A 26,661-nucleotide genomic window follows, 5' to 3' on the forward strand; every position below is an offset into this window, starting at 1 on the left:
ACAAGCAACCATGGATTCCTGGTATCACAGTTGTTTTTTTTATACTTCACACTATTGGAAAGTATGATTTTAAAAAAAATGCATTTGTTAAGGAAGTGCTTTTTAAATAACGTGTGATAATATATTGTTTATAACACTTATAACACCTAAAAAAAAAAATACAGTCAGAAAATCTAAAATTTTGCAAATTCAGACTTATCTTCGGGGAAAAGGAAAACAAACAACAAAATGTACATTAAATAATAGCATAAAAATGTTTCAAATATTTCCTGATTAAACATGCCAGATTTTACTCATGGGTAGCTCCTCCCCTCACCGCAGAAAGGACAGGACATAGAACTCTGAAATTAGAATACATATATCCACTCCCTTCCCATCAGGCAGACTTTTTTTCTGTCCTTCACAGCAGTTTGGAAGGAGTATGCTTAAAGGACCACTCTAGACACCCAGACCACTTCAGCTTAATAAAGTGGTCTGGGTGCCAGGTCCAGCAAGCTTTTACCCTTTTTTTTTTTATAAACATAGCAGTTTCAGAGAAACTGCTATGTTTATACTGAGGGTTAAGCCAGCCTCCAGAGCCTCTAGTGGCTGTCTCACTGACAGCCGCTAGAGGCGCTTGCGTGCTTCTCACTGTGAAAATCACAGTGAGAGCACGCAAGCGTCCATAGGAAAGCATTATGAATGCTTTCCTATGCGACCGGCTGAATGCGAGCGCGGCTCCTGCCGCGCATGCGCATTCAGCCGATGACGTCGCGAGGAAGAAGAGGAGGAGGAGGAAAGCTCCCCGCCCGGCGCTGGAGAAAGAGGTAAGTTTAACCCCTTCCTCCCCCCAGAGCCCGGCGGGAGTGGGTCCCTGAGGGTGGGGGCACCCTCAGGGCACTCTAGTGCCAGGAAAACGAGTATGTTTTCCTGGCACTAGAGTGGTCCTTTAAGCAGCAAATATTTTTATTTTTGCTCACTGTGACAAAATTGTTGTAGCCCTGCCATGGTTCAGCCTCTAATCCTTGAAGACAAAGCAAACAGCACAAATGTGAGAGGCACCTCCCTTGGTACCCCTTATAGTGATCAGGGGTCTGACCAAACTCTCTCCCTCAGGGGATGACAGTGGTCCACTGGATACATGAGGCTTGGCCTTTTTCCCTGAAGACGCAGTAAACAGTACTTCCATAAGGTAACTACCTGGTTATGCTTCATTTATGTATACCTCCATATCAAGGGTATGTTTAAACCTTCTCCCACTGGTCATGACAAACAGCATATGGGGTGCGATGGAAGCCTATAGTTTAAACCAGGCCTGTCCAACCTGCGGCCCCTCAGATGTTGCTGAACTACAACAACTTCCATGATTCTTTCAATTAAACAGATAGCCAGGTTATCGTGGGAGTTGTAGTTCAGCAACATCTGGGGGGCCGCAGGTTGGACAGCCCTGGTTTAATCAGTTTAAGACGTCAATTTTTAAAAACCACATTTGCCGCTGAAATAAAGGCCTGGGGCAGTTCATCTGCCTTCATGGCTCTTTATTATTTTTTTCCCACCTCAGGTAAGTTCATATATCGATTATGAAGACTTGTTCCTTTCATCGGTTTGGTGATCATGGCCGTTATTCCTACTTGGCACTATATTTATCCAGGATATTCCCTATATTTGAATACCATGGGCTTGCTGACCAGCAGTCTCTGGGTTATAATCATTTGTCTGAGCAGATATCATGGCGATATCCTATTGATACTTGTTCGGCTTTTCGATGAGGTTTACGAGGTTTGGCTGGTCAATAACTATTATTATTATTATGATATTTATTATTATAACTATTAGCTGTATTTGAACTCTCTCCCTACACTATATATACTGCTTGGGTATCCCCATAAGAAAATTCTGCCATGTTTGATCAGGAATTAGGTAAATTGTTTCATGCTTACCGTAATTTTCTTTTCCTGGTCATTTTTCATGGCTGCATTTACGTTCCCACCTATATACTATACTATAAGTTGTGAAGCTAGTTACAAACACTGTCTGATGGGGACGGGGTGGATCTATTTATACCAATTTCAGAGTTCTATTTTCTGTTCTTTCTGCTTACCCATAAGTAAATGCTGCCATGAGTAATAATCAGGAAAATAAAATAACAATAAGTGTGAAACAATTTTCCTTAATAAATGGTTCAGTCCTTTTAAGCTATTTGTAATAATATAATTCACCTTTTCTGCTGTAAAATCCATTCTGCGAGAGAGATCGTTCGAACCAATCTGTTTTTATAACCAGTTATGGAATACGAGCAACCTTAGGATTTATTTGGGCAATTTGCTTTACATTTCTTATGGCTGCTATAATTGTTTAGTGCTCCTTAACACCTCTCATTACTCTTTAACTTAGCCTAGTCCTTTAAAACAATACAAAATGAGCAGTCAATCAGGGAACATGTGCAAGCAGGGAAATATTTAACTCAGGTCAAATGGAGGGAATGGAATTGCAGAGTTCTCAAAACCATCTTAAAAACAGAAATATTGTTTGAAAAATTTTAAATACAAAACTTTAATGTAACAACTAATGTAACTATACTCCACAAATAGAAAACCTGGTTTAAATAGCAATTAGGTATAATTAAATTGCTGGTTAAGCTGCTTTTTTTTTATTTTTATTTTTTATTAAATTAATAAAATTAAATACATGTTATGATATAATTTTCATCATTTATCATTAAATTGAAATCCTGTACTTATCTTGGATTGGACATATATAAGAATAAATATATATATATATAATATATTATTTATATTCATTATCAGGAAACATCGTCACTAAGCCCATTGCCAAAATTAGTTCCACGAGTAACATTGTGATCTTTCATAGGTGGTATGTTACGAATGATTTGATTGATTGCATCTGCTAGAGAAATATAAACAGTCGTTTAGACGTGGACTCCAGCAGAGCTTTAGAGTTTTAAGTTCTAATGCAGGCAACACCGGCATGCTATGATTATGTTCTAACAAAAAAATTAAACATATGATTCAGCATTTCACATATTCAGTAACCCAGCATTTTTATCCTTCTTCCCCCCTCACAAGTAAGTAGCTCATACTGAGTTTCTTTGAGATATTTTCATACAACCCAGAAAAGCAATTAGCTATTTTTTTTCTACGTACACACACACACAGGCATAAATATATGATGTGTGTAGATCGTTTATAATGGTTTGTTTCGTCTGTGCAAAATGCAAATCAAATTAATACAATCTGCGCTTTTACAAATATGGAGTTGTCTAGCATTATCATACAGGGTTTTATTTTTGGGGTGTTCTGAGAAACAGGGTTTCAGTACACTGATAATTGGGGTTCCCCTGGATGTTATCGGAAATGGCTGCAGAAAAGATTGTGCAGTTGTTAAATGTTTTTGGAAATAGCCATAAAATTAATGAGATTGTTCCTCCGCTGCTGGAAATGTCCTTTGTATATACAGGATTGTTCACTTTATAGAACATTACAGAACTGGTCATTTACTTATGGGGAAGTTAAGAGTATTTTACTAGAATGCCTGTATAATGTATGATAGAGGAAATGAGAGGTATGACAAATTCTGTGGGAAATTGGTACATAATGTACGAGCGAGTTCTTGAATGTTACTGGAAATGGCTGTAGATTTTATGGGAGACTTCCCAGAAAATGTATGAGAGAGTCCGTACATATTACTGGAAATGGCCTTGGATTGTAGAGAAGAGATCCTGCATGCTATTGGCTTTGTTCATATTTAAAGGAAGATTATCTCCAGAAATTAAGTACTGGTCATTTTGTAAGATATGGTACCATTTCCAAACATCCCCATACAACAAGTAGCTCCAATTTCTAACTAACTGCAATAAACAGTGTTTCCAATAGCCTTCTGCTTGTATGTTTGAAGATCCCAAACTGAACGGAGAAGTGGCAAAGGCGGCGTTGGCACATGAAGACTGTCCCCACATAGACCAGACTATAACGCCCGATGAGGGCCTATCCTTTACGCAGACTAGCTCTCGGGAGAAAGGCGGCCCCTACTTTCTCCTTTCACCCGAGGAATACCCAAGTCCAACCGAAGGAGGAATGAGAAAGGGTATGTAGATGAGGTTTTAACAGCTAGATACATGAATAGCTAATCAAACCGTGCTGTTACATTAGCCCGGGACACTTGGGAAGATGTACTAAAAGGGAGTTCAATGAGACTGGATTTCACTCTAGTAAGATACGGCTCAACAATTCCTAACCTGTAGCATATGTGGAGGTTTTTCACTCAGGTAATGTCTAATATTTGTATTTCTGAATCCAGCACCTAGAAGTATTACTACTCTTTTCTTATACATGATTCTGTTTTTATTTTGCTTTCGTAGTTGGCTATAAGGTGGACGACAGGCAGGATAATGAATAGAGTTACTGTTGCAACTATTTATTATCATATTATTCATATTTATGCTCATCAAAATAGTGGAGCTTGCTTGGGATCTCTAACACTCTCTCCCTCTTATAAATCCAGCAAGCATTTGTCATGCTCAGTTTGGATCTTGGAGATAAGGTAACGGATACCTATGGGGAATCAAATTGGACGTGGCACTAGAAGTGTCTTTGACCATTTCCTGTCTAATGGGTGAGCAGTTTGTTAAGGACGGTTTTACTCAAAACCTGTTTGAAGGTCTTGCTCCCCCTGTGCACCTCTTCTTCCCACTAGGTAAAGTCAGATTAACATCCTCGTGGACAAAAGGCAGCAGGAGCAAGGTGGAAGGCTTAAATGATCCTGAACTGACTCTTAAACATTGAAGTTAGTGGAACTCTCTTACGCTTGTAGCTCAATCATCACTCACGCAGTAACGTTACAGTTGGGTTGCTGCATCTTCACACCCAAAGACACTACCTACTGAAAAATACACATTTCTCAGACACTCATCAATTGAGTCATGAAAGTTGAATCTGCTCAGGCAAACATGGTAGAAAACTCCAAGTAGCAGGGAATCATGGGAAACGTTAGTTTGCATAAAATGCTGTACCTGTGCCTTTTCCATAAAGCAGCTGCAAAGCCAGAGTATAGGGGCATTCATTAAAATAAACTCAGAAATGGCTACATTTCGGTTCTGGATTCACAAATACTCATAAAACGTGAAAGCTCCTTTTTATCTCCTTTGTAGAAGATAAAGGATTGTGGGCTTCTCTTACTAGATTAACCAATGTCTAAATTAGAGCTCTGTACGTTTTTCCCAGTGTCTTTCAAATATATTCTTGTGATTCATAGTATTACCTTGAAATCTTTCAAAATATCGTCCATGGAGGTTCCTCTCAGTGTAAAGACACTCTATATGTGATATGTACAAATCATTTTTATAGTCTTCCATTTATATCCAATAAAATAAAAAAAGTTTCCTCTATACATAAGTCTAGGAATCGTTCACACATTGATCCACTTAGAGCAAGGGTAGCCGAAAAGTAAGATCCCCCCCAAACTGTTGCAAAACTACAACTCCCAAGATTCTCTGCCAGCATGAAGGATAAGCAAAGCATAATGGAAGATGTAGTCCTTCAAGAGTTTGGGTATCTACATTTCGGCCTGCCCTGACTTAGAGGGCTTGCATACTACATACCTAAACCTAGAAACCAATAATTAATTTAATGCTGCATTAGGGTAGTGTAGACATTTATAATGCTGTTTTATACAATGTATACGTTTGTAGAGACCAGCTCACATGGCTCTGTAATGACCTTGAGAACTTTGGGCCTATACTTTTAATACATGATAGACAACTATTGTACTTTTCCAACTCTGTTTTTTAAATAGACTGCTGACTGTTACAAATATATTCACTATGATCAGAAATTAGAATCAGTTTCATTTTCAATCAATAGATCACTGGTATGAATAGCAGTTCATGTATCACTTCCCGTTTAAGCGAAGTAACCCTATACACCTGGCATTAGACCCACGCCGCACCCCCCTTAAGGCTCAGTAACTATATATATATATATATATGAGGCCTGCACAACATTAGCGTACATGATTCTGAAAAATAAATAACATATGGAAAAGTCCAATATAATTTTATTATTCACCCCTTCAGTATTTAAGGGTGCGTTTCTCACAGCTATTATAGCATAGTATTTTGAGAGAGAATATTCTAGTTCGAACACTTGAATGGATAATTTTGTAATACATTTGGAAACTTTTAAGAAAGGTGACATGGAGTGTTCCCTCTAAGGTCAGTCAAGTAGCATGGAAACAATTAAAATACGATTCAATGGAAATGTTATTATAAAGGGTTACATAAAGTGTCTATGGCTCATTTGCCAACTGAAAAAAAAGCAATGCATTTTTATAATAAATTAAATTAATTCTGTGCAGAATGCAGGTCTTAGAGGGAATCACTGGTGGCAGGCAATGATCATTTGAAAACAGTATTATTACCATCATAAGACATTATCTGTGGATTGCATCAATCTCCTTGTTCTATCGCAGCTTACCGAAAGAAAGTGTGTCTTTTCATTGAGCCAGGGTTGGTTCTTGGATGTGCAAATCATCAGATTATCTCTCAACAGAAAAAAAGTCTGTCTGACTATACAATAATGCATTGCTCCAAGGATTAATCACTGTGCAACATCTGAGTCACATTAGAAACAAAATTTATATTTATGTCAGTACTTGTTGGACCATCAAATGTACGTTAACACATTCTTATTGTGTTTCCAAATGAATCCCATTGTCTGAGACTGTGTGAATTAGCTGATGTGTAATTTTCTGCATGTCTTAAAACTAGGTAATGGCTGCATGCAATGTTTTCAGTTAGTAGCGGGTAGTATCACTATGGCAACAGGAGTAATGCATCTAAAACCGTGGAAATACAATGTCACAAGTAACATTACAAGGAGACTTTACGTCCATCATTACAGATGTATCTGAATCCCTGTGTTTTACGCACAGTGAGACTATTTATCACTCTTTCAGCTATCGCAAATCGAAAGAATCAAAAGATACATTGGATGATTCATTTATTTACAGACAGTGTTGTGGTTTCAAAATTCATTCACAAATTAGGTTCCAAAATTTTTTGTCACCTTTAGCTGGGGTCCCACACCAAGACCCATAATGCTCTATCAGTCAACTAAAGTAAATACTCTCACCTGTTTAAAAGCCTTCTGACTGGCAACGCTTTACGGAATCTGCAGTCCTTCATAAGCTGGACGGTTAGGTGTTGGCCCACTATGGATTAAAAAAAATGCCTTGACTACAGATGATGCATAAGATCTGATTTTGGAAGCCAGCACTCTTGCATTTTTAATGAATTCAGCCTTATACATGAGGCTTTCCTCTCAGTTGGTCTAAAAGCACTTAGGCAGCAGAGGAGCTACAAGTAGTTATTTAAAACACAGTATTAATAAAGGATAAATATATTTAAAAACTTACAATGTAAATTGTTGTCCTTTTCCAGCAGTCACCTTTTTACCTTACGTATGCTTTGGCAAACAGCATATCATTTTACAAAATCATGGAAAATATAACATCCAGTATTATTTAGTTAAGAATTTGATATCAATTTGAGGAAACTTTAAAGGAATAACTGTTCTGCAGTGGTTATGGTGCCCCCAACTGTAGGAGTCAAACTATTTTGGACCCGCAGGCCCCGCTCCCTCCTACACCACCTCAGCCAGAGAGCAGGAAGCTCCTGCTTAGGAGCGTCTGTTAGCTTTCCTGCAGGGCTTAGCTCATTGGTATTTAATAGCAGAATATGGAGATTCAGCCAGCTTTCTTAGTGTAATAAGAATATTCACACAAAACCAAATATACTGTTAAGCCCACATTTTAATACAACAAATAAAAACGATATATTTAGTCTACATTTTTCACAGTGTTATCTGGTTTCATTACTCGAATTGCACAATATGTATTATATTTATTATACCTGCATTGATGTTACTTACATTTGTAATGTTTGAGACAATGAAATATTCTTTGTGATGTTCAACCAAAAAAAAGTCACCCATCCATGATATCTCCATAGTTTGCCTTGGCTCGTCTTGGTGGATAATGTTGCCATGTGATACGACTCTGAGCATGATAGTGCATGGAAAATAATTGGCTGAAACGTTTTTTTTACATTGACACCATATTAAGTCCATTCTATTTTTTTTGTCCACTGTCCCCATTTGCATTCCAATTTCCAACCAACAGTCGTAATATGTTGAGACAATTTAAACCTTTAGCTAGCATTAAAGATAACATTGTAGGACATTATCTGGTGCCTAGGTCAAGCACTTTGACTTCTCTGTAGTGAGGCTTTGGAATCATCTTTCCATCCACCATGTAGCATGGATCAGTAAAATAGACTAGCATTAAAGGTAAAAAAAAAACTTAGAACTAATCCCTCAACTCAAGTTGACATTTTCCAGATAACTAAATCAGAAGCGGTCATGTCTAAATGAGTACTGTACTGCTAACAGCAGGCAACAAAAGACTCAAATAGTTTGAGAAAAATAAAAGGAAAATCACTATACATGGGCATTACATAATACTGGCGGGCCATATGCTGCATGATATTGGTATTTAGGAACTTGGGGTGAGCACCAAACAGTTTATTTTTTTGAAATACAATGTGTTATGTTAGTGCAATGCTTTTATCTTGGCTTCTGTTGGGTTCACTGGCTGCTACAAAATGCGTTGCCATTTTATCCATGCGAGAGAATTGGAAACAATAGAAGATTCGCTATTTCTCAGGATATTTTTTTTTGAGCCATAGGAACAATGCAAGAATCTGCACAAGCACAGTAGGATGAATTGTTGCATGGGCGCCTATTAAATAGAAAGCAATATTAAGATGCAATGGGGTCTCAAATCTGGCTGACTGCATGGAAAAAGAAATCTAACAATGCTCCATTGGAGAAAAATATGGCTGCCTGTGCATGTATTGTTTGTTTGTTTTTTTTTGTTTTTTTTTACTATTTCAATTTAAAAGAACAAGCTTGAATTGGGAAGAACACAGAAGAATGTTAAGCATTAATTGTATTCTTTACAGGCATGTTTTTGCAAAGGGCGTCTTGTCATTGCTAAATATATGCAAAAAAAACAAAAAACACAAAAACGAATCAGTCACAGTGAAATGGAATGATGGAAACGGTAATGATCGATCAAACTTACTCTGATGGAAGCTTTGCAGATAGAAAGGACCTGTACATCCGTACACGTGGACAGAGACCAGTACGCAACGCTGTAAATGGACATATTTTTGTGGTTGGAAGTTACGATGCAGGCCTTTTTTTTTTTTTTACAGCCAGATGTAACAAAACTGTAGATGAAACTTTTTTTTTCAATTTTTTTTATTTTTATTTATGCTTTTTTTTTTAGCATGGATGGCATGTAAGAGAGGTTAAAAAAAAATGTAATTGTACAATTCTCTAGAACAAAAATTTTCAAAAAAAAAGCATATATTTTGTTTTAAAGCTCTTTAATTTTACATACATTATGTAGCAAAATGTAAACATTTAATATATTGTACATTTATGGAGTTTTTTTTTGTATACAAATCAATAGCTCATAATGAAATGCACTCGGGCAATCATCGGTCATATTGACCATGCCTACATATTGTATATTGTCATTACATGGACATTAAGAAATCAGATTCTGCTGTGTACATTTGAAGAACATTTCATTTTCCTGTTTTGTTTCGCATGCTTGTGGAATAGGGAACTTACATCTGGCCTGGTTAACAGCTGGTCAAGAATTTGTTCCCAATCAAGGTTCTATTGTATTATATTGGTGTATAGATCCAACATAAATATCCTCCATAAATTATTGTTCTTATTAAATACTCAAGATGGATTTAAAAAAAAAAAAAATAATAATAAAAAAAAGGAAAATGTGTTACTTTAACGTTGAGAATTGAAGAATAAAATCAGGAAATACTTTTGTCAAAATGAAAAAAAAAAAAGAAAACAAAAACAAAAAAACAAACAAAAAACATCGTTGTATGCAATTTACTACTTCTTGAGCAAGAATGCATGCATAATGTTATGCAAAAATAATCTAGCATGAAATAAATTTTGTATCATGGTTTTCCCTGCCTGCTGTATGCATAAAGAAGTCATGCTTCATCAACACGAGTTATAATGCAGAATTGAACATTTTGTAAATACATAAACTTTGCATGCAGGGGGTGGGATGGTATAAGGTAAAAACAAGACAAAAAAAAAACCAAACAAAGATTTAACAATGAAAGATTTATAAATGTGTGCACACTCAGAGATCTGTGATCTAAAAAAAAAACACCACACTCACAAGCGTAACAGGAAATATCACAGTTAATCAAGGTGATCTGTTGTAATGTGAATATCTTTCATGATCTTACAAAATATAATATAGAGACTGCAACTTTTCATCTTCCAGTAACCCAGAGAATGGGAGTATCAACCTTTCAGGTAGGTGGAGACTGGAACATCTGCTCTAACCGTAATGTAGAGATTAGAACCTCACACTTCCTGTAATGCAGAGATTGGAATTTCCAGCCTTCTAGTCATCCACAGATGAGAAATTATGCTCCTGGTCTTTTAGTAATCCACAGATAGTATGGTCTTCCAAATGATCAAGAGGCCACAATTCTCAATAATATGGGGAAATGGGAGGCAGTAGAAGATGGCTCAAGGGACATGGTGTCTATACACAATCACTGAATACTGATATTTATTGAAAATTACAGTCTTTACTGCATATAAGATGTACCAAGAAAAAACAAACAAAAATTCAACAGCTAAAAATAACATCAGAAAACTATGAACTGATCTAAGAAATGTGAGCTATGAATTATATATATTTTTGGTCAAGGACCAAAAGTGTGCTTGTCCCGAACTACCTAAGGCTAAGTCTTAGTGCACCAGAACCAATGGTCGGGTTAGATCCGACTAATGACGCCTGCAGTCTTGAGGTACGAACTGCAGGGTGATTTAAAGCCGGATATTGAAATCCTATAATGATGATATTTTTGATGACAGAATCACGTTGACCTTATTCTAAATTCTCCACATGCCAATAACAAGTAGTAAAATGACATTTCCTTACTGGATAAATTAAAGCTGCTGTCACTCTGTGACATGCATACAGTACACATCATTAATGCACAGTGACATCAGGTTGTGTTTGAAATAGAAATGTGAGTGCTCTGTACTGACAAACTGCGATTAATCAGAGACAAGGAGAGCAAATATTCCATTTGCCATTCACTCATCAGGTACTAAGGTAGAAGGAATGAATGTATAGCAAGTGGGACATCAATATAACAAAAACAAAAAAATAGTAATAACGCCACTGCAGGCACTCAATGTCCCCAGGAGGTTTCATCGGCACAAAGCAAAAATTAACAAACGCGGGGAAAGGTCACAACAAACACCTAACATGTTTTGACATCAGACAGCAGTATAAATAGAGCTCTCACCCTGTGACTCCACCTAGTCAGGTATGTAGTGTGTGATGTCATATTTCCAATCCCTCAGTTTTTAAAACTGAAGAGTCGCAACAGGGGGCAGAGAAGATGAAATGTATCCCATTGTTCTAAGTTTTGGAGATGTGAGCCTGGATCTCAGGAAAGTATGTAACGACATCAAGGCAAAAATTACCCCCAAGCTGTCTGCCTAATCTGCCCATAACGTAATACTCTTTCTCCAGGTAGGCTAATGCACACAGGAAGAAAATTATTGTAAATCAAACGGTTAGGAATCTGCCTGCATCCCATCACCTTGTGCAATACCTAAAATGCAGTCCGGTTCTATTGTGTCAGGTGTAAAGCTTATATGGCTGCATGGAAGGCTGAACTAGTATTTGGCTCTGTTCAGACAGTGCTAATTAAACCGTCTTGATAAACTCTGCTCACCTTGCTGTACACAACAGTTTCATTAAAGAGGCTGAGTCGCCACCAGCAGCCATTTATCAATGTCAATAAAGAGTATGCACTCATACAGCAGAGTCTGACAACAACTTGAATTATGACCATAAACATTCTCAGTGCCAAAGTGACCTACTAGTATTAGGGATGTATTCAATTAAGTGAGAGTTGACAAGAATAATGTAAAAGGGTCATATAACATTTTAGGCCAGGATAATTAAACATATATATTTATAAAGCCTTTCGCAATTTTCCTTCTCTCCATAACCTCTCTCTCACGTTTCTCTCCTCCCAAAATGTATTACCTCACTGCTCTGTCTCCAATCATCGATACAACCACCCTGGCTGACAGTGATGAGTGCCAGGACCAGTCAGAGTACTCACTTTAGAAGTAGGCCGAGGTATAACAAGGCCTATCACCCTACCACCCCATCACATTCGGGTTTGTTAATGATGTCCTAATTCTGTTGATGGAGGTAGAATTGCACCTCCAGCAGCAAAGGGCTTAAACTCTGTATGTGCGGGGCGTATGTGAAATGTTCATGGTGCTTGGAGTAACCCTTGTAGTAGCCTTTCAAACAAGTACTGTCGCTTTTCTGGAAATCAAACCACTGAATAGAAAATGAGCTATAACTCCTGGCAAAAAATTTTATATTATGTATAAGTAAATCTATTTAACAAATATGTATTTGTGTAGAGTAAAAAATAAATTTAAATGTAGACTTTTTCTTTCAAATGGACACCTCCATCTTAGCTCCTTGTCAATCATTGTTATACGCTCTTTCCTTTGTACCTGGAAGTCAGCATAGAGAAATCTTAAAGAGAAGTGGAGAAATTAAGCAATGCTTCCATTTTACCTCTTCATTTGCAATGTTTGCTCTGGCTGTGCCTTATCTGAACTGGATTGTGATGGCTTTTCCTAAAGCTTTACTATAAATGTTGAAGAAAATGAAGGATCTCACGATAATGATAAATACAAATTATATGTGATTTACAATGTTTTTTTTTTTTCAATAGTGGAACTTTTAGAGAAGTGACAGTTACTTTTTAAATCCAAACTAAAGATTAAAGGAATGGCTTCAAAGTCGGATGTTGTTATGGCGCCCACCAGAGCAATGAATTATAATGTCTATAACATCTTTGATGACATTTTTGTTTATTCTCCCTACCACTATTGGACACCATCCTTTACACTTTGTAATATCGAGCAACGTAACATTGAACCTGTTTACACACTCACTATCTACTGTATCCATGACTATTACCCTTCACAGTCACCAATATGTCTCAAAAGTGTCCCCTGTGTTCACACTCACACTTTGCTGGTAGGTACCGAACTGCCACGAATAATGGTCAGGGAATAAGATGGTGACGCTGACCACAAAAAGTATATAGTTACATAAAAAAGGGAAGACTGATAACTTGTTTATGTGTTTTTATATTTTCTCATACACACACATGGAAAAGATAGGGATAACTAAATAGAATATTGTAAAATAAATTAGTCAACAGGGTGAAATCATGGAAAATGGCACCCAAGCGATAGTAATACAAAATGGATTCATGAAATAGTGTTATAGTCGATAGACCAGACACACATACTGAAATTAGGGACAATTAAGAAGATATTTATTTGCGAACAATGATATAGGATACTGACACCAGTAATAAACTGGCTATTTGCCCGTATTAAAGGGATCTGCAATAATTTGCCTTTATAGACAACTTCTTTAGGTTAAAGTGAAGCAAAATCCCACTGCATGTATCCCAATCTCTACACATTGCAACCTTTGTGGTGACTGAGGAGAAGAAGATTTCAGAGAAGCAGGAACAAAAGACAAGGTCTAGTGTCACTATTTAAAGTGCACTGAGTGTCCAGTTTAGATGGCTCTGTTAAATGTGAGTTGCTTATATTTGTATTCGACTTCAAATCAGTGTAACAACATAAAGTATGTTTGCAATGTTTTTTCTTTGAAAAGATACACGCGAAGCCAAGATTAAAATCTGCAGATCTGTTGACCCAGTCTTAGTAATAATTATAAAATACTGTGTTAAAGTTCACAATATAAACTAACACTCCACTTTAGAGGAATGCACAAGAGTGTTGTAGAGAATTTACATTTCATGTTCACACAATTATAGTGAATAAGAATTGCCACATTACAATATTTCTATGTTTATAAGCCTTTTAGAATGTCTTTCAAGTGGCTACAATGAAGAGATGCAATGGCTAAATATTGCCAGGATGGTCTGTAGGTGTCATAGAATTAAAGTACCAACGATTGATTGCAAGTTCAAGCCACCCAAAGCATTATAACAGGGGACGCAGTTCTATTACCGCTGCCTGCTGGTGACACCTTGTGTTTTGCATCCGGGTAAGTGCATCTAAACATCTACAGAAAGAATGGAAATACACAGACACTGCTAAGAAGAACCATGCTTAGTCATTAATCATATCGTTTCACTGTAGGAGAGCTGTGTGGCAATTTTTAGCAACATAAATATGTGTAATATAGGCAGCAGAGTACAGACGACCCAATTGCTGTTTCTAAGTAACCGTAATTGAGCTACTGAATAACAGAGATTAATACGATGCAGTCTTATTCCTCTATTCTGCAACAGCTTGGGTGAGACACAGTCTCCATCGCAGAAGGGCGCAACTTATAGCTTTATTATTTTATTTTGATCTACAGAAAACGCCTTAGCATCATCAGCCATCAGGCAACTGGCTCAGTAATATGAGCGTTGAAATCAAATGAAAATTTGAAAGCCAAAGATTGGCCTATTAAATAGTGTGCTATTATGGTTATTTTTTAATGAATAGCAAAATGGAAATCAAAATTAATTATCACAGTAATCAACAGTAAAAAAAAGCTTCGCACTGCCTAAGCAAAGGTTGGCACCACTGTTTCCTCAAGAAATGGGTCTATTCCGACCTTCAAAACGTTCACCTTGAATTGCTTTAACAAATAAAGTGATTTTTTCAAGTCTACACTGATATATATATATCAGCTCTCTAATATATGTGACATGGCAATATTTCACTGCATAGCTGCAATGGGAGGGAATTCTTGGAAAAGGATGGGACGCATAACAGCCATTACAATAGTGCAGATAAAAAAATTACAGCTATACTTCAATGTTCGATACTTTGGCCTTAAATTTGAAATTCGTTTTAAATTCCGACAATTCTCACTTTAGTAAATAAATTGTAGATTGTGGTGAAATGAAAAAAAGCATTCTCCTATGATTCAGCATGGGATTTATTCAATAAACTGTACCTCTTAATATAAGAAATCTTGGCTGGTAAATCGGGTAGCCACACAGTACTGCCAGAGAATTCAGCCCCTTATACAATGATATAAATCTGCCATGAATAAGGGATTGCGACATATTACAAAGACTGAAACATGGCTAACGGATATACTCTTTAACACCTGGCTCTCATTTATGAGCAGTAAAGGATTAAACCTCTGAAATGCCATAGCCTCTGTGTGTTTGAAAATAAAACTGTGCAGACTCCGCTATTGTTTACTGGGACAAAACCCCCTATTTTTGCCTTCCTCCTCAGTTCGGGAACCCGTTTTGGTATTATAAAGTACCGAACACTGACCACCCCCTGGTTCATTAAGTACAAAGAAAACCGCAAGAATTAAGTGCTCTCTCTGTGTGGCTGTCATCTTGTCGCAGGAAAGCAGGCAGCGGGACTTGGTCGTCGAGTGTCTGAGACTCTAAGACGGACACTCGACGACGCAAACACCGGTGAAACTATGCGAACGCCTGCTTCCTTTCACAACAAGCCAGGAGAGCGCTGTTCAGTAGGTTTGTTCATATGGATCCCCCGAACAAACGCTGCCAATGAGCCAGGGGGACCGTTCACCTTTTAGTGCTTTTTGGAACTCCCGAACGTGACCGACCGCTACCTCTAAAACTATGGGCATGCGTCTCGTAAGCGGTTGGTCAAAACTTCACCCCGGTGGCGATTCGGCTGCATTCGTGGGATCTGAGCGCTTTTTCGGATATGTTCAACACTCAGATCCAGGCTATCCGGGGATGTATAAACTATGCGGGTTCCTTCATATAAAATATGGATTTTGTGTGCTTTTCATATTTTGTCATTATGTGCTTAGTCATGATAGCATGGCATTTCGGTAACATTTTGTGGGTGCGTTTATGGGAGTGTCATGGGCATGTTTACGGTGTCCCTGTATTGTCAGGTAAGACATGCGTTTTACTTTCCACTCAAAAATGGTAGAATTGTCTCCAGGCACAACGATATATTCCTTCCGATACATGAAAATGGTAGAATTGTGATGTATGGGATTTTATACACAAACATAGGACACTATGCCATCTTAACATGTAGGAAGGGTAGTGACATGTATTTAATCCAAGGGTCATCATGAACCTCTTGAAAGTTTGATTACATCAATCAGAAGTTGAAGTCTAACACATGTATTCAGGTAAGTGGTTTATTTGAGAAGACCAGAAAGTCCATATTTACAAAAAAAGTAACAGGAGCAAAAGGTTTCATATAATCTAACCTGGAGTTACACAAATCAAGGAGTGTCCGGCTCCACACGCAATCAGCTTCACAGCCGCAGAAAGAGGGACGTTAACTTGTGTTGGAATTTCTACGTTGGTTTCTGAGCCATTGCCGCACATACCATGTTCATTCCATCCCCATGAAAACACTGCATTCCCTGGAAGAAAGATAACCAAATCACAGGAAGGAATGACCTCCTCATACTTCAATCACAGTATTATGTTCCATCTCAGTTCATAGGAGATCCCTGTACATGAAAAATTCACGGAGCTAATTCAAAGTGTTCTTCAAAATTATGGTCAGAGTAGCCAAACTGAAAGCAAAATTGACCGGGAGAATTTCTCCAGGGTGACTATTCTGACCTTAAATTTGAAATTCACTTTGAATTTACTTAAATTCCTGACAATTCTCACATTAATAAATAACCATGCAGTTTTATTGCTTTGGAATAAATACCAAGAAAATGAATAAATCCCACTCTAAATAAGAGTAAGGAATTCCAGGTTGGTAACTAAGTGTTAATTAAATAAATGAAAAATCGCAAGCAGTGTACCAAAATTAAAGTTTGATAGGAAAACGACCACACGAGTGGTAAGCAATTACCTCTTAGAATTATAATGGGATGCCCTTAGTGACTCTCCTGGTTGTGGATATAATCCAATTGATAGTTTGAAGAGAAATGTCACAAGGGGAGAATCCCCTAAACAGTGCTCTGTCTAGTTGTTTGGAGGCATAAACTGCATATAAATGGGGTCGAATCCTCAGCAAAACCAGCTGAGAATGAGCAAATTATTGTCTATAGAGGAGAGCTATTGAAAAAAAAATAATAATAGTACTGTGCAATTGTAATGTGCTTGTTGGTGAAGCTCTTATCGAATGATGGATATACAAGACAGCTCCTAGATACACTATACAATAAGGAAAAAACTAGATATCAATGTAAATAAAACCTGCAGCTCCTATGACAGCACCTTCATGGGTGCTCTAATCTAGAGAGAGGGTGAGCTTACACAGCTAACTCCTGTATAACACCTTCAAGGGTGTTCTAAGCTGTAAAGGCCACTACTATATGAGCACCTTCTTGAAAGAAACAAGAGACTGCAAACAAACTCCTGTGTAACACCTTCAAAGGTGTTCTGAGCTAGAGAAATCTAGTTGTCAAAATAAAGCCGCCCTCTTCCCCAACCCCTATCAAGATAGATAAACTGAAACTCTAAAGTGCTAACCGTGCCTAGTGCTAACTGAGTGAAAACGTGACAACTAAGTGCCCGACGTGCGTTTCGGTGCTTACAACGGCACCTTCGTCAGGGGATTTGGAACGCTGCAATGCATTTAACACTAATGTGAGTTTTACTGTGAGTTTTAATGCAGTGGAGCTCTGTGATATCCTCACTGCACATGTTGTTTGATGCACATATTTTTTTTTGTAAACATGTTTTATTAGAATATATTTTCACATCCTCTATGACATCATAAAACTCATACAAATATTATATGAGGTAATGGACATTTCTGCATTGCCGTTTATTACAATGGCTACTGCATTCTTGTGCATCACATGAGTTCTGAATAGTAGCACCAGTGGAGACATGGGGTATGTACCTGTACTCCAGGTTTCTCCATATTCCAATCTTCCTTGGGAGCATCCCTCACCCATATATGGGTTAAGGTAACAAGAGTGCTTCAGCTGATAGCTCGTATAAATCTACTAGTGTACTTATGTTACAGTGGTGTTTATCATGCTTATTGTGAAAAGATTGTGGAATCATTTAGCCAGTTTAATGCTTTGAAGGTCTTTAATGAGGACTAACTAACAAGGGGGAGGGAGGGGGGTGACAGCTCTGTGGTCTTATAACTATTTATACCATTGGAGCCAGAATTATGGAGACCAACGAGGGGTTCTGATACTGTATATTTCCTATGCCTACAGTAAGGCTGAATAGGGGATGGTAGGTAGCATGCAGTCTGTCCATCACCTTATGAAGATGCACCTTGTGTTTTGTGTCATTATCCCCTAACCTGTTTCGAGATGAACCAGGCCCAGTTGCCCATTATTAGCATTTCTCGCATCTCCCAGCTTATTCGATGAATGTGACTTTCAAGGTTTACAATCTCATGATCAGATCTAGAGAGATATCGTCAAATTGTCGATGGGTCAAAAAAAAAATCTGATATATCATCTTGTTACTATACCGTATCCCATTACAACAATGAGTATATATATGAATCTGTTATAATACTTTATTTTATTTCCCCCTTTTTTCTCTTTGATGAATTTTACGGTTTTCCCCATCACCTCCCTCACCCTCTCCCTTCCTTCCACCCACTCCCTATACACCTTCAGGTCAAAACTATCAGTATTCAAGGGAAATTAAGCCTAATGCGATGTCGCATTGTCTGTGTTGTGTAATTCGGTCATGTGAATGATAGATAGATAGATAGATAGATAGAAAGAAAATATGTGAAAAAAAAAATAAAGTGAATGCAGGTTGGGTAAGGAAGAGCTGGCTCCAGCCCCCGCCTACACCCCCACGCGGCCTTCATTTGTGCATCCCTTCTTGTCATATACTCTCACCAGGGTTGCCATATTTTTACTTGTTTTGTGCTATGTTCTAGTAAAGAGGCCTGAAATGATTCAATGGATTGAATATCCTCTACCCGTTCGAACCATTGTTCCCAATTTTAAGTCTGAGTTTGCTTCCAGAGAGCAGGTATTAGAGCTTTGCCAGCGTTAAGGAGAATTCTCAAAATAGATTTCTTGTATTTTGCAATTGGAGATGGTGTTGAATTGGCGCCATGTCTCCTAATATTTCCTGGATTTTAGACATGACCGTGTTCCAAAATGGAACTATACGGGGGCAATTCCACTCGATATGTTTCTAACTGTCCCGTCCCCTTCTAAACACCTCAAGCATATTGCCGGTACTTGCGGAAATATGCTGTGAAGGAGTGGGAAGTCAAGATCTTTTCCCATTGATTGTCTGTAAATCTTGTTCCTGTTATGTCTGCTTACTGTCTATTAAAGGTGTGGTTTTCACTCAGTTCACTAGTTACTAGATTTTGGTATAAAGAGATATTGCTTTAGTGAGGCCGGTTTTTCCAAGTACGAGGTGAAGTGAAGTCTTGTTAAGTCTTGTTAAGTACAGTATTGTAGAAGTGCTGCAGTTTTGTGTATCGGTAACCTTGTATTCGTGTCGGTGTTGAACCATTATTAATTTGTTCAAGGTTTTCAATCCTGTATTGCTGAGGACCGTCCAAATCAAGATGTACTCTGTTCCCCCTAGAAAGTCCAAGGCTTTTGGTGGCCGTCCCTCACCTAGGGATTAATTGTTAGTCAGTGAAATCATTGGGTTTGGAGCTGGTGATAGATGTACAACCCATCGGATGGAAGCCCATATACTCAACGCCTGGGTCGCCGGGGACAAAGATGCATGCTTCTTCGACAATACTGTGCTCGCATTCCACACGTATTCTAGTATACTTAGCTCACTGGTACATTTTACAGTTATGCTTCTTTCTTTCTCCTTTTCAACAAACGACAAATCCTCCTTTGTGTGAGATTGAAAGCAGCTGATGGTCAAATATGCTTTTTTTTCCTGGTTCATTTTATTCAGCAAACCCTAAAATCCCTTATGACATGCTGAATAGTCCAAATTGAATGCTCTGTTTTTTTTTTAAAGACAGGCACAAGTGCTGGGAGCTACTTGTCAGCTGAAACCCAGATAACACACTCTGCTGACTAGAGAGATTTTATTATACATCAAATCTTATTCTAGGAACCTAGCGAATCAAGTAGCATTCTTTTGTTTTAGCAACCCATATTTAACCCCTTAAGGACGGAGCAAAATGTAGAAGTTGTGCTAAAAAAAAAAAATGTAAACAAACCACAGAATTTGACTATATGTCTGTAGAGATGTCCCGAACGGTTCGCCAGCGAATAGTTCCCGGCGAACATAGGCGATGTTCGGTCCGCCCCCTATTCATAATCATTGAGTAAACTTTGACCCTGTACCTCACAGTCAGCAGACACATTCCAGCCAATCAGCAGCAGACCCTCACTCCTCCTGGACAGCATCCATTTTAGATTCATTCGGAAGCTGCATTCTTTTTTTTTTTTTTGACAGAAGTGTGTTATATTTGAGCATGCTAGGCTGAACGTGCATATATCATGGCTAGTTTCACTGAGGGTATGAGTATATAGCAGTACATTGTTTTGAAAGATGGCTGTCATGTTTAGGGTGTAGCTTGCACGTTATCAACTGTGTATTTATATCAGCAGCTCCACCACTAGTTATAAATCAAGTGTGAGTCGCCCCATGAGATGAGACTAGTAAATAACATAATACATGAACGGTTAAGGTAAAGGCATTTAAGGAACTACGACAATAAACTCTTTAGGAGGTGAAATAATGACATGTTTAAACGCTTGCAACTTTACGATTAGTTAATGTGCAGAGAGCAGTTCATGTGATCAAAGGCATGGTGTGGAGGATCGGCTATAGTGGGACATGCTTGGCAGGCTGCTATTTACTGCTTGTGCTCATCCGATCCCTTATGGGCGCCAGGTGCAGACCCTGGGAGTCCCTGATACCTGGAACAACAAAGGCAAGTATCTGGCTGAGTGCCGGGTTCGCGGCTTGAGGTGGTGGAAGCTTGTTATGTCGGGTGGTCGGATCTGTCTCGGTGGTGCTTCACGTACGGTGCGGGATTGTGGTGGCTTAAGGTGGAGGCGAGTGCTTGACGTGGGGCAGGCTCTGCATTTCTCTTTGTGCCTCCGGTCCCGTCTTCGACGCCTTTTGCGTTGGTGGATTTTAATGGGGACTGCTTCGCTTAGCTGTGGTGGAGCTTGTTGGGGCTGTGGTGGAGCTTGTTGGGGCTTCCTGCTTGTTATTTGCTTCCAAAATTGATTAAAGAGTCTGTCCAGCTTAGACTCAATATCCTGTCATGCTTTGCTGGTACCAGGAGGACACGCGGCTGCCGCCATATTGGGAGAGGCGCAGATGAGTATGTCAGCCTGGGTGGCTGTGCTCTGTGCGTCCATTAGCTCTAGACAGCCTCTCAGGGGTGGACCGGGATAACCCCCGCCGGTCCGAGGGGGGGGGGGGTAACGGAGCTCCTGCCGGGAAGTAGCTGCTCCTGGGCATCCCAGGATCGGGAGATCGGCCGCCTCTCCCGCCCGGTGAGCACCAGGCCACACTTGCCACACGGAGGTAAGTAAGACTCTATCGAGTTGCTGACCGCTATTAAGCATGTCGGGTCGGTCAGGTAGGAGCAACATTGCTGGGTCATCCCCTTCTGGGGTGAAATTCGCTTGTTGATAGCTGCTTAAAGTGAGATATTGAGGGAGCTCACACGAAGTGCGTCCTTCCTCCATGACAGCTAGGCCCCGCCCCCCGGAAGCTGCATTCTTAGTGAGAGGAGGGACAATGTAGCTGCTGCTGATTTAATAGGGAAATCGATAGCTAGGCTAGTGTATTCAGTGTCCACTACAGTCCTGAAGGACTCATCTGATCTCTGCTGTAAGGACAGCACCCCAAAAAGCCCTTTTTAGGGCTAGAACATCAGTCTGCTTTTTTTCTCTTTTTTTTTTCTGTGTAATCACAGTTTCCTTCACACATGTGCGTTTCAGGGCCTGCCAGGGTACAGTGTCACACCAGTGCAACTCATATCTGGTGCAACAGTAGTGTACATTAAAAAGAAAACCTAGAAATTTGACTGTGAAATAATAGAAGTCAGTTTCCTTCACACGTGTGCGTTTCAGGGCCTGCCAGGGCACAGTGTCACACCAGTGCAACTCATATCTGGTGTAACAGTAGTGTACATTTAAAAAAAAAAAAAATACAGAGGGCTTGTTGTCACCTTTCAGGGACCCTTGGTGTTGTACGTGGCTGGGTGGAGGAAGAGACCTTCAATGACATCAGTGAGGACAAGGAACGGGACATGGCTACCTTGGTATCCAACCTTGTGCAAATGGGGAGTTTGCAGTTGTGCAAATGGACTGTTTGCGGTTGTTTGCGGTGCGTTAAATGGGGAGTTTGGTCTGTCACTGTGAAGCGGGCGTAACTCTTACACTACCTGATCGATACAACATCATACCTGATGTTTTAAAGCACGTTATTCCAAACAATTTAGGAATGTTAGGTGATTTTTTTGCCCTTTATGGATTAAAACCAGACTCTGCATCAACTATGTAATTTTCCATGGGAGTTTTGCCATGGATCCCCCTCCGGCATGCCACAGTCCAGGTGTTAGTCCCCTTGAAACAACTTTTCCATCACTATTGTGGCCAGAAAGAGTCCCTGTGGGTTTTAAAATTCGCCTGCCTATTGAAGTCTATGGCGGTTCGCCCCGTTCGCGAACATTTGCGGAAGTTCGCGTTCGCCATTCGCGAACGGAAAATTTTATGTTCGCGACATCACTATATGTCTGTGCAACAATAATTTACCGCTTTCACATTACGTGCACCCACACTTTTTATATATCATTTTGTTCAGGAGAAACACAGCTTTCATTTCATATCAAATATTCATATATGGAACTCAATGTTATCTGAAAAAATATAAAAAAGTTTGAAAAATTAAAATTTATTTTGCATGGCATTTTAACTGTGAATGTCATAATACTGTTAGGGTTTACTGCAATAAATTGCTCATATTTGTATTCAGCAATGTATCATGCGTAAAACAGTACGCCCCATGTACAGGTTTTATGGAGTTTTGAAAAGTTACAGGGCCAAATATATGGTTTGCCCATTACTTTTTTTTTTTTTACACATAGAAATTTGGTAAATTGGTTTGCTGGGCCTAGGTTACCTTTAAGACCATATGGCAGCCCAGAAATGAAAATTACCCCCATCATGGCACACCATTTGGAAAAGTAGACATCCCAGTGCATTCAAAATGGGCTATGTACAGTTTTCGGTAGTAGCCACTTAGTCACAAACTGTAGCCAAAGTTGGTGTTCGGATTTTTTTTGTACTCGGAAGTACAAAGGTACCCCCCATGTATACGTTTTATGGGGTTTTGGAAAGTTACGGGGGTCAAATATACAGCTTGTCCATTTATGTTTTTACACATTGAAATTTGACAAAGTGATTTTCTGGGCTGATGTCCCCTTTGAGAGAGCATGGCAGCCTGGGTAATAACATTTCCACTATTATGGCATACCATTTTCAAAAGTAGGAAACCCAGAGAATTCTAAATGGTGTGTATTCATATGTTTGGTCTATCCACTTTCTCAGAAATGCAGGGCCCACATAGCGGTTATAGTTTTATTGGTGCTTTTCACACATATTAACAAAAATTTCACAGGACATTTCATATTCCTGATATGAGTTAGTGCAATAAAGCCTCAGAATTTTGATTACACATTCTTTTACGAATAGTACCCCCACATACCATTATTCAATTTTTTTTTAGTTAACTCACAGGGCCAAATATGTTAGATGCCCTTTTTAGTTTGTAAGTTTGACAAAGTGATTTTCTGGGCCTATTTCACTTTTGAGACAGTATGGCAGCCCAGGAGATAAAATTGCACCCATGCTGGCGTAGCATTTTTAAAAGTAGGCAGCCCAGGGTATTCCATATAGAATAATTTGAGATGTTTGGTCTAGCCACTTTAACAGACATGCAGTACCCATGTAGCGATTATACTTTTATTTGTGTTTTTTTACACACATGAATTCCATTTTCACAGGAAATGTAATAATCCTGATATTAGTTAGTGCAATAAAACCTCAGTATTTTGATTAAATATGTCTGACAGGAGTTGGATTAGGGGCCGAATTTTGTAGAGCCTGTCAAACAATGGGTCGTTTATTGGGGGGCACAGTGCATTATTGTTACAGTGGAGGAAACGCAGCAGCTGATCATAGCGATCCCTCTTCATAACCCCTGTGAAAAGACGGGTAGCCAGGATAGGGTGCTTGTACCAGTAGGACCTGATACTCGGCTTTTTAATCATACCCATAACTAGAGTTAGGGCCCAAAATGTGCGCTTTTCTGCAAGATCCGTGGGGTGCCACATATTGCTCAGACTATAATGTGACCCGGATTTGCAGTGAGATATTAATTGGCAAATAAATTGGTTTGCTCAACCATTAGCTGAAAAATGTCTTCTGACATAAACAGCTCAAAATATTTCATTGGCTCACAAGCATCCACCATAACAGTGATGCCAGGGCTTGCCGTGATTGTGGGAATTTCTGGGGCTTTCAGGTTTGGGGGCACCCAGTCTCCATCTGGCATTGGGCTTTCTGAGTGTCCTCTTGTAGGTGGTGGGGCACCATCACTTGAGGACTCGCTCATAGGCTCAATATCAGAGGCAGTGATAGTGTCACTGCCTTGCACAGTGCCACTATTACTGCCTGCTAGAATGGCGTATGCCTCCTCTGCGAAATAGCCGTTCCATTCTAGGGGCGGACTAATTTAATGCTAAAAACTTTAATAGCTAAGAGGGTAATTACGTTATTCCCACCCCCCTCCATAACCCAAAGAAACCGAAAATTAAAAATAAAATGACTGATCGCAGTTTAGACACGTGCGATCAGTACTTATGGGGTTAAAGGTTTTTTTTTTTTTTTTGTTTGTTTTTTTTATAAAAATAACCCCACCAGAAAAGTCACCGTGATAAGAGAGCCCTCTGATCACAGCGATCACTGGTACGGTACTGTACAGCAGCGATACTGTACAGTACAGTGATCACGGCAGCAGGGAAGGGGTTAAGGGAGATTTGGGTTGCTGCAACTGACAAAAAGGCTAAACATTTTTTATTTAATATTAGTACAAATGTACTAAAAGCCCTAATCAGGCTGATCACAGGGTTAATTATGAGATCGGCGTTTAAAGGGTTAAAAAAAATATCACTTTTTTAAACTTTTACCAAGTTTTAAAACTTTTTATTACCTCAGTGCCAGAAGAGTATTACCTTCTCTGTAGCACAAAACAGGTGAATTGCTTTAACTTACATTCTAAATGGTCTCCCTTCCCTGGCCTTACTGGGTACCAAAGCTACAAATATTATGGCCACTGGCTATCGGCAAGCTCTTCTGCATGGGTTTTGAAGAATTATATCAGTGATAGCTACATCCCGGATGTTTGTGCAGTGCAGTTACTGTGATGCATTTCATACGGCTGTGATTCATATGGAATGTAATATCCAAACAGAGATTAGGAAATCATTTTTCAATTTTATGATTGGTAGAGAGACTGTATTTGTGTTTTTTGATCCAGTGTTCTCCAGACGGCTCCTGACCTTGGCTTTTCTCATAGTTTATTCTGATCTCTGGCTTCCCCTGACTTTGGCTTTCCACGACTACACTTCTGCTTGTCCTTGCCTGTACTGCGACTTGGAGCTATATCCTGCACAGCCCCCGTGGCTTCTTACCTGGTCACCTTGGTCTGTGTTTATTTGCAAGGGTGAGCGTATAACTCTGCACATACGACTCCACATCAGGTAAGATCCTGACACCCTGGAGTGACTGACCCAGTCACAGCTGCGCCCCCTGCGACCGCAGTATTTCCGCCACTAGCTGCCAGGACTATGGAAAAACAAACGTAGGTCTGGCTCCAAAATTAGGAAAAACCAACTTGAAGCCAAATAATTAGGCAGTTGACGTTAAAAAGTCACTACAGACACCTGGACCATTTCATCTCATGGGATTGGTCTGAGTGCAGTGTCCCTGTCCCACTTAGCTCTGCGATGTGAAACATTGCAGTGTTAAAGTTTGATGACTGTCTCTAGTCACTGTCTACCAGACGGCCACCGGAGGCGCTTCCTCTAGTTTCAGAGTTTGACTCCGTAAAACGAATGTATAGCGTGTTGAAAAATCACACAAAGAAGCATTGAGTCAATACTTTCCTATGAGAAATGCCTAATGCACGTCCAGTGCTCACTGCGCATGCACATCGACGGAAAAGGAGGGACCTCTGCATTGAAATCAGGTATGTTATTTAACCATTTATCTGACAGGTGAGGGACTACAGGGGCAGAGGGACACTAGACTGTTTGTAATACAGCTTTGTCTTCTTAAAAGTACAGTGTTCCTTTAAGTACATCTTGCACAAGAGATGGGCTGTGATTCATATGGGTGCCTTCTGGGTGCAACTAGAGTTTCTGAGGTTAAATGGTCAATACATTTCCATAAAGCAATCCCACAATGAAAAATCACAGACACAAGCCAGGGTGTAGTTTTTATTGTAAAAGCTAAGTAGGTGACACAGCCACATTTAAAAGTAATTAT

General features: G+C 39.2%; 2 protein-coding genes across 4 annotated transcripts in view; one reads left to right on the forward strand and one right to left on the reverse strand.

Moving 5' to 3' along the window:
• Window positions 1–9,282, forward strand: part of KCNC1 (potassium voltage-gated channel subfamily C member 1) — a 165,465-nt gene extending 156,183 nt beyond the window's left edge. The window contains exons 3-4 of one of the 2 annotated variants that reach the window (XM_063437924.1): window positions 3,895–4,083; window positions 9,017–9,282. In XM_063437924.1, coding sequence (XP_063293994.1) covers window positions 3,895–4,083; window positions 9,017–9,051 — 224 coding nt within the window. In that variant the 3' untranslated portion in view covers window positions 9,052–9,282. The remainder of the gene's footprint in view (window positions 1–3,894; window positions 4,084–9,016) is intronic. The other variant, XM_063437925.1, reaches the window with a different exon arrangement.
• The window catches only part of SERGEF (secretion regulating guanine nucleotide exchange factor), a 265,437-nt gene that overhangs the window by 155,607 nt on the left and 83,169 nt on the right, over window positions 1–26,661 (reverse strand). The window contains exon 11 of one of the 2 annotated variants that reach the window (XM_063437926.1): window positions 16,420–16,578. In XM_063437926.1, coding sequence (XP_063293996.1) covers window positions 16,420–16,578 — 159 coding nt within the window. Of the gene's footprint in view, window positions 1–16,333; window positions 16,579–26,661 lie in introns of those variants that run through there. The other variant, XM_063437927.1, reaches the window with a different exon arrangement.

The sequence above is a fragment of the Pelobates fuscus genome, chromosome 12 (assembly GCF_036172605.1).
Source record: "Pelobates fuscus isolate aPelFus1 chromosome 12, aPelFus1.pri, whole genome shotgun sequence".
NCBI lineage: Eukaryota > Metazoa > Chordata > Amphibia > Anura > Pelobatidae > Pelobates > Pelobates fuscus.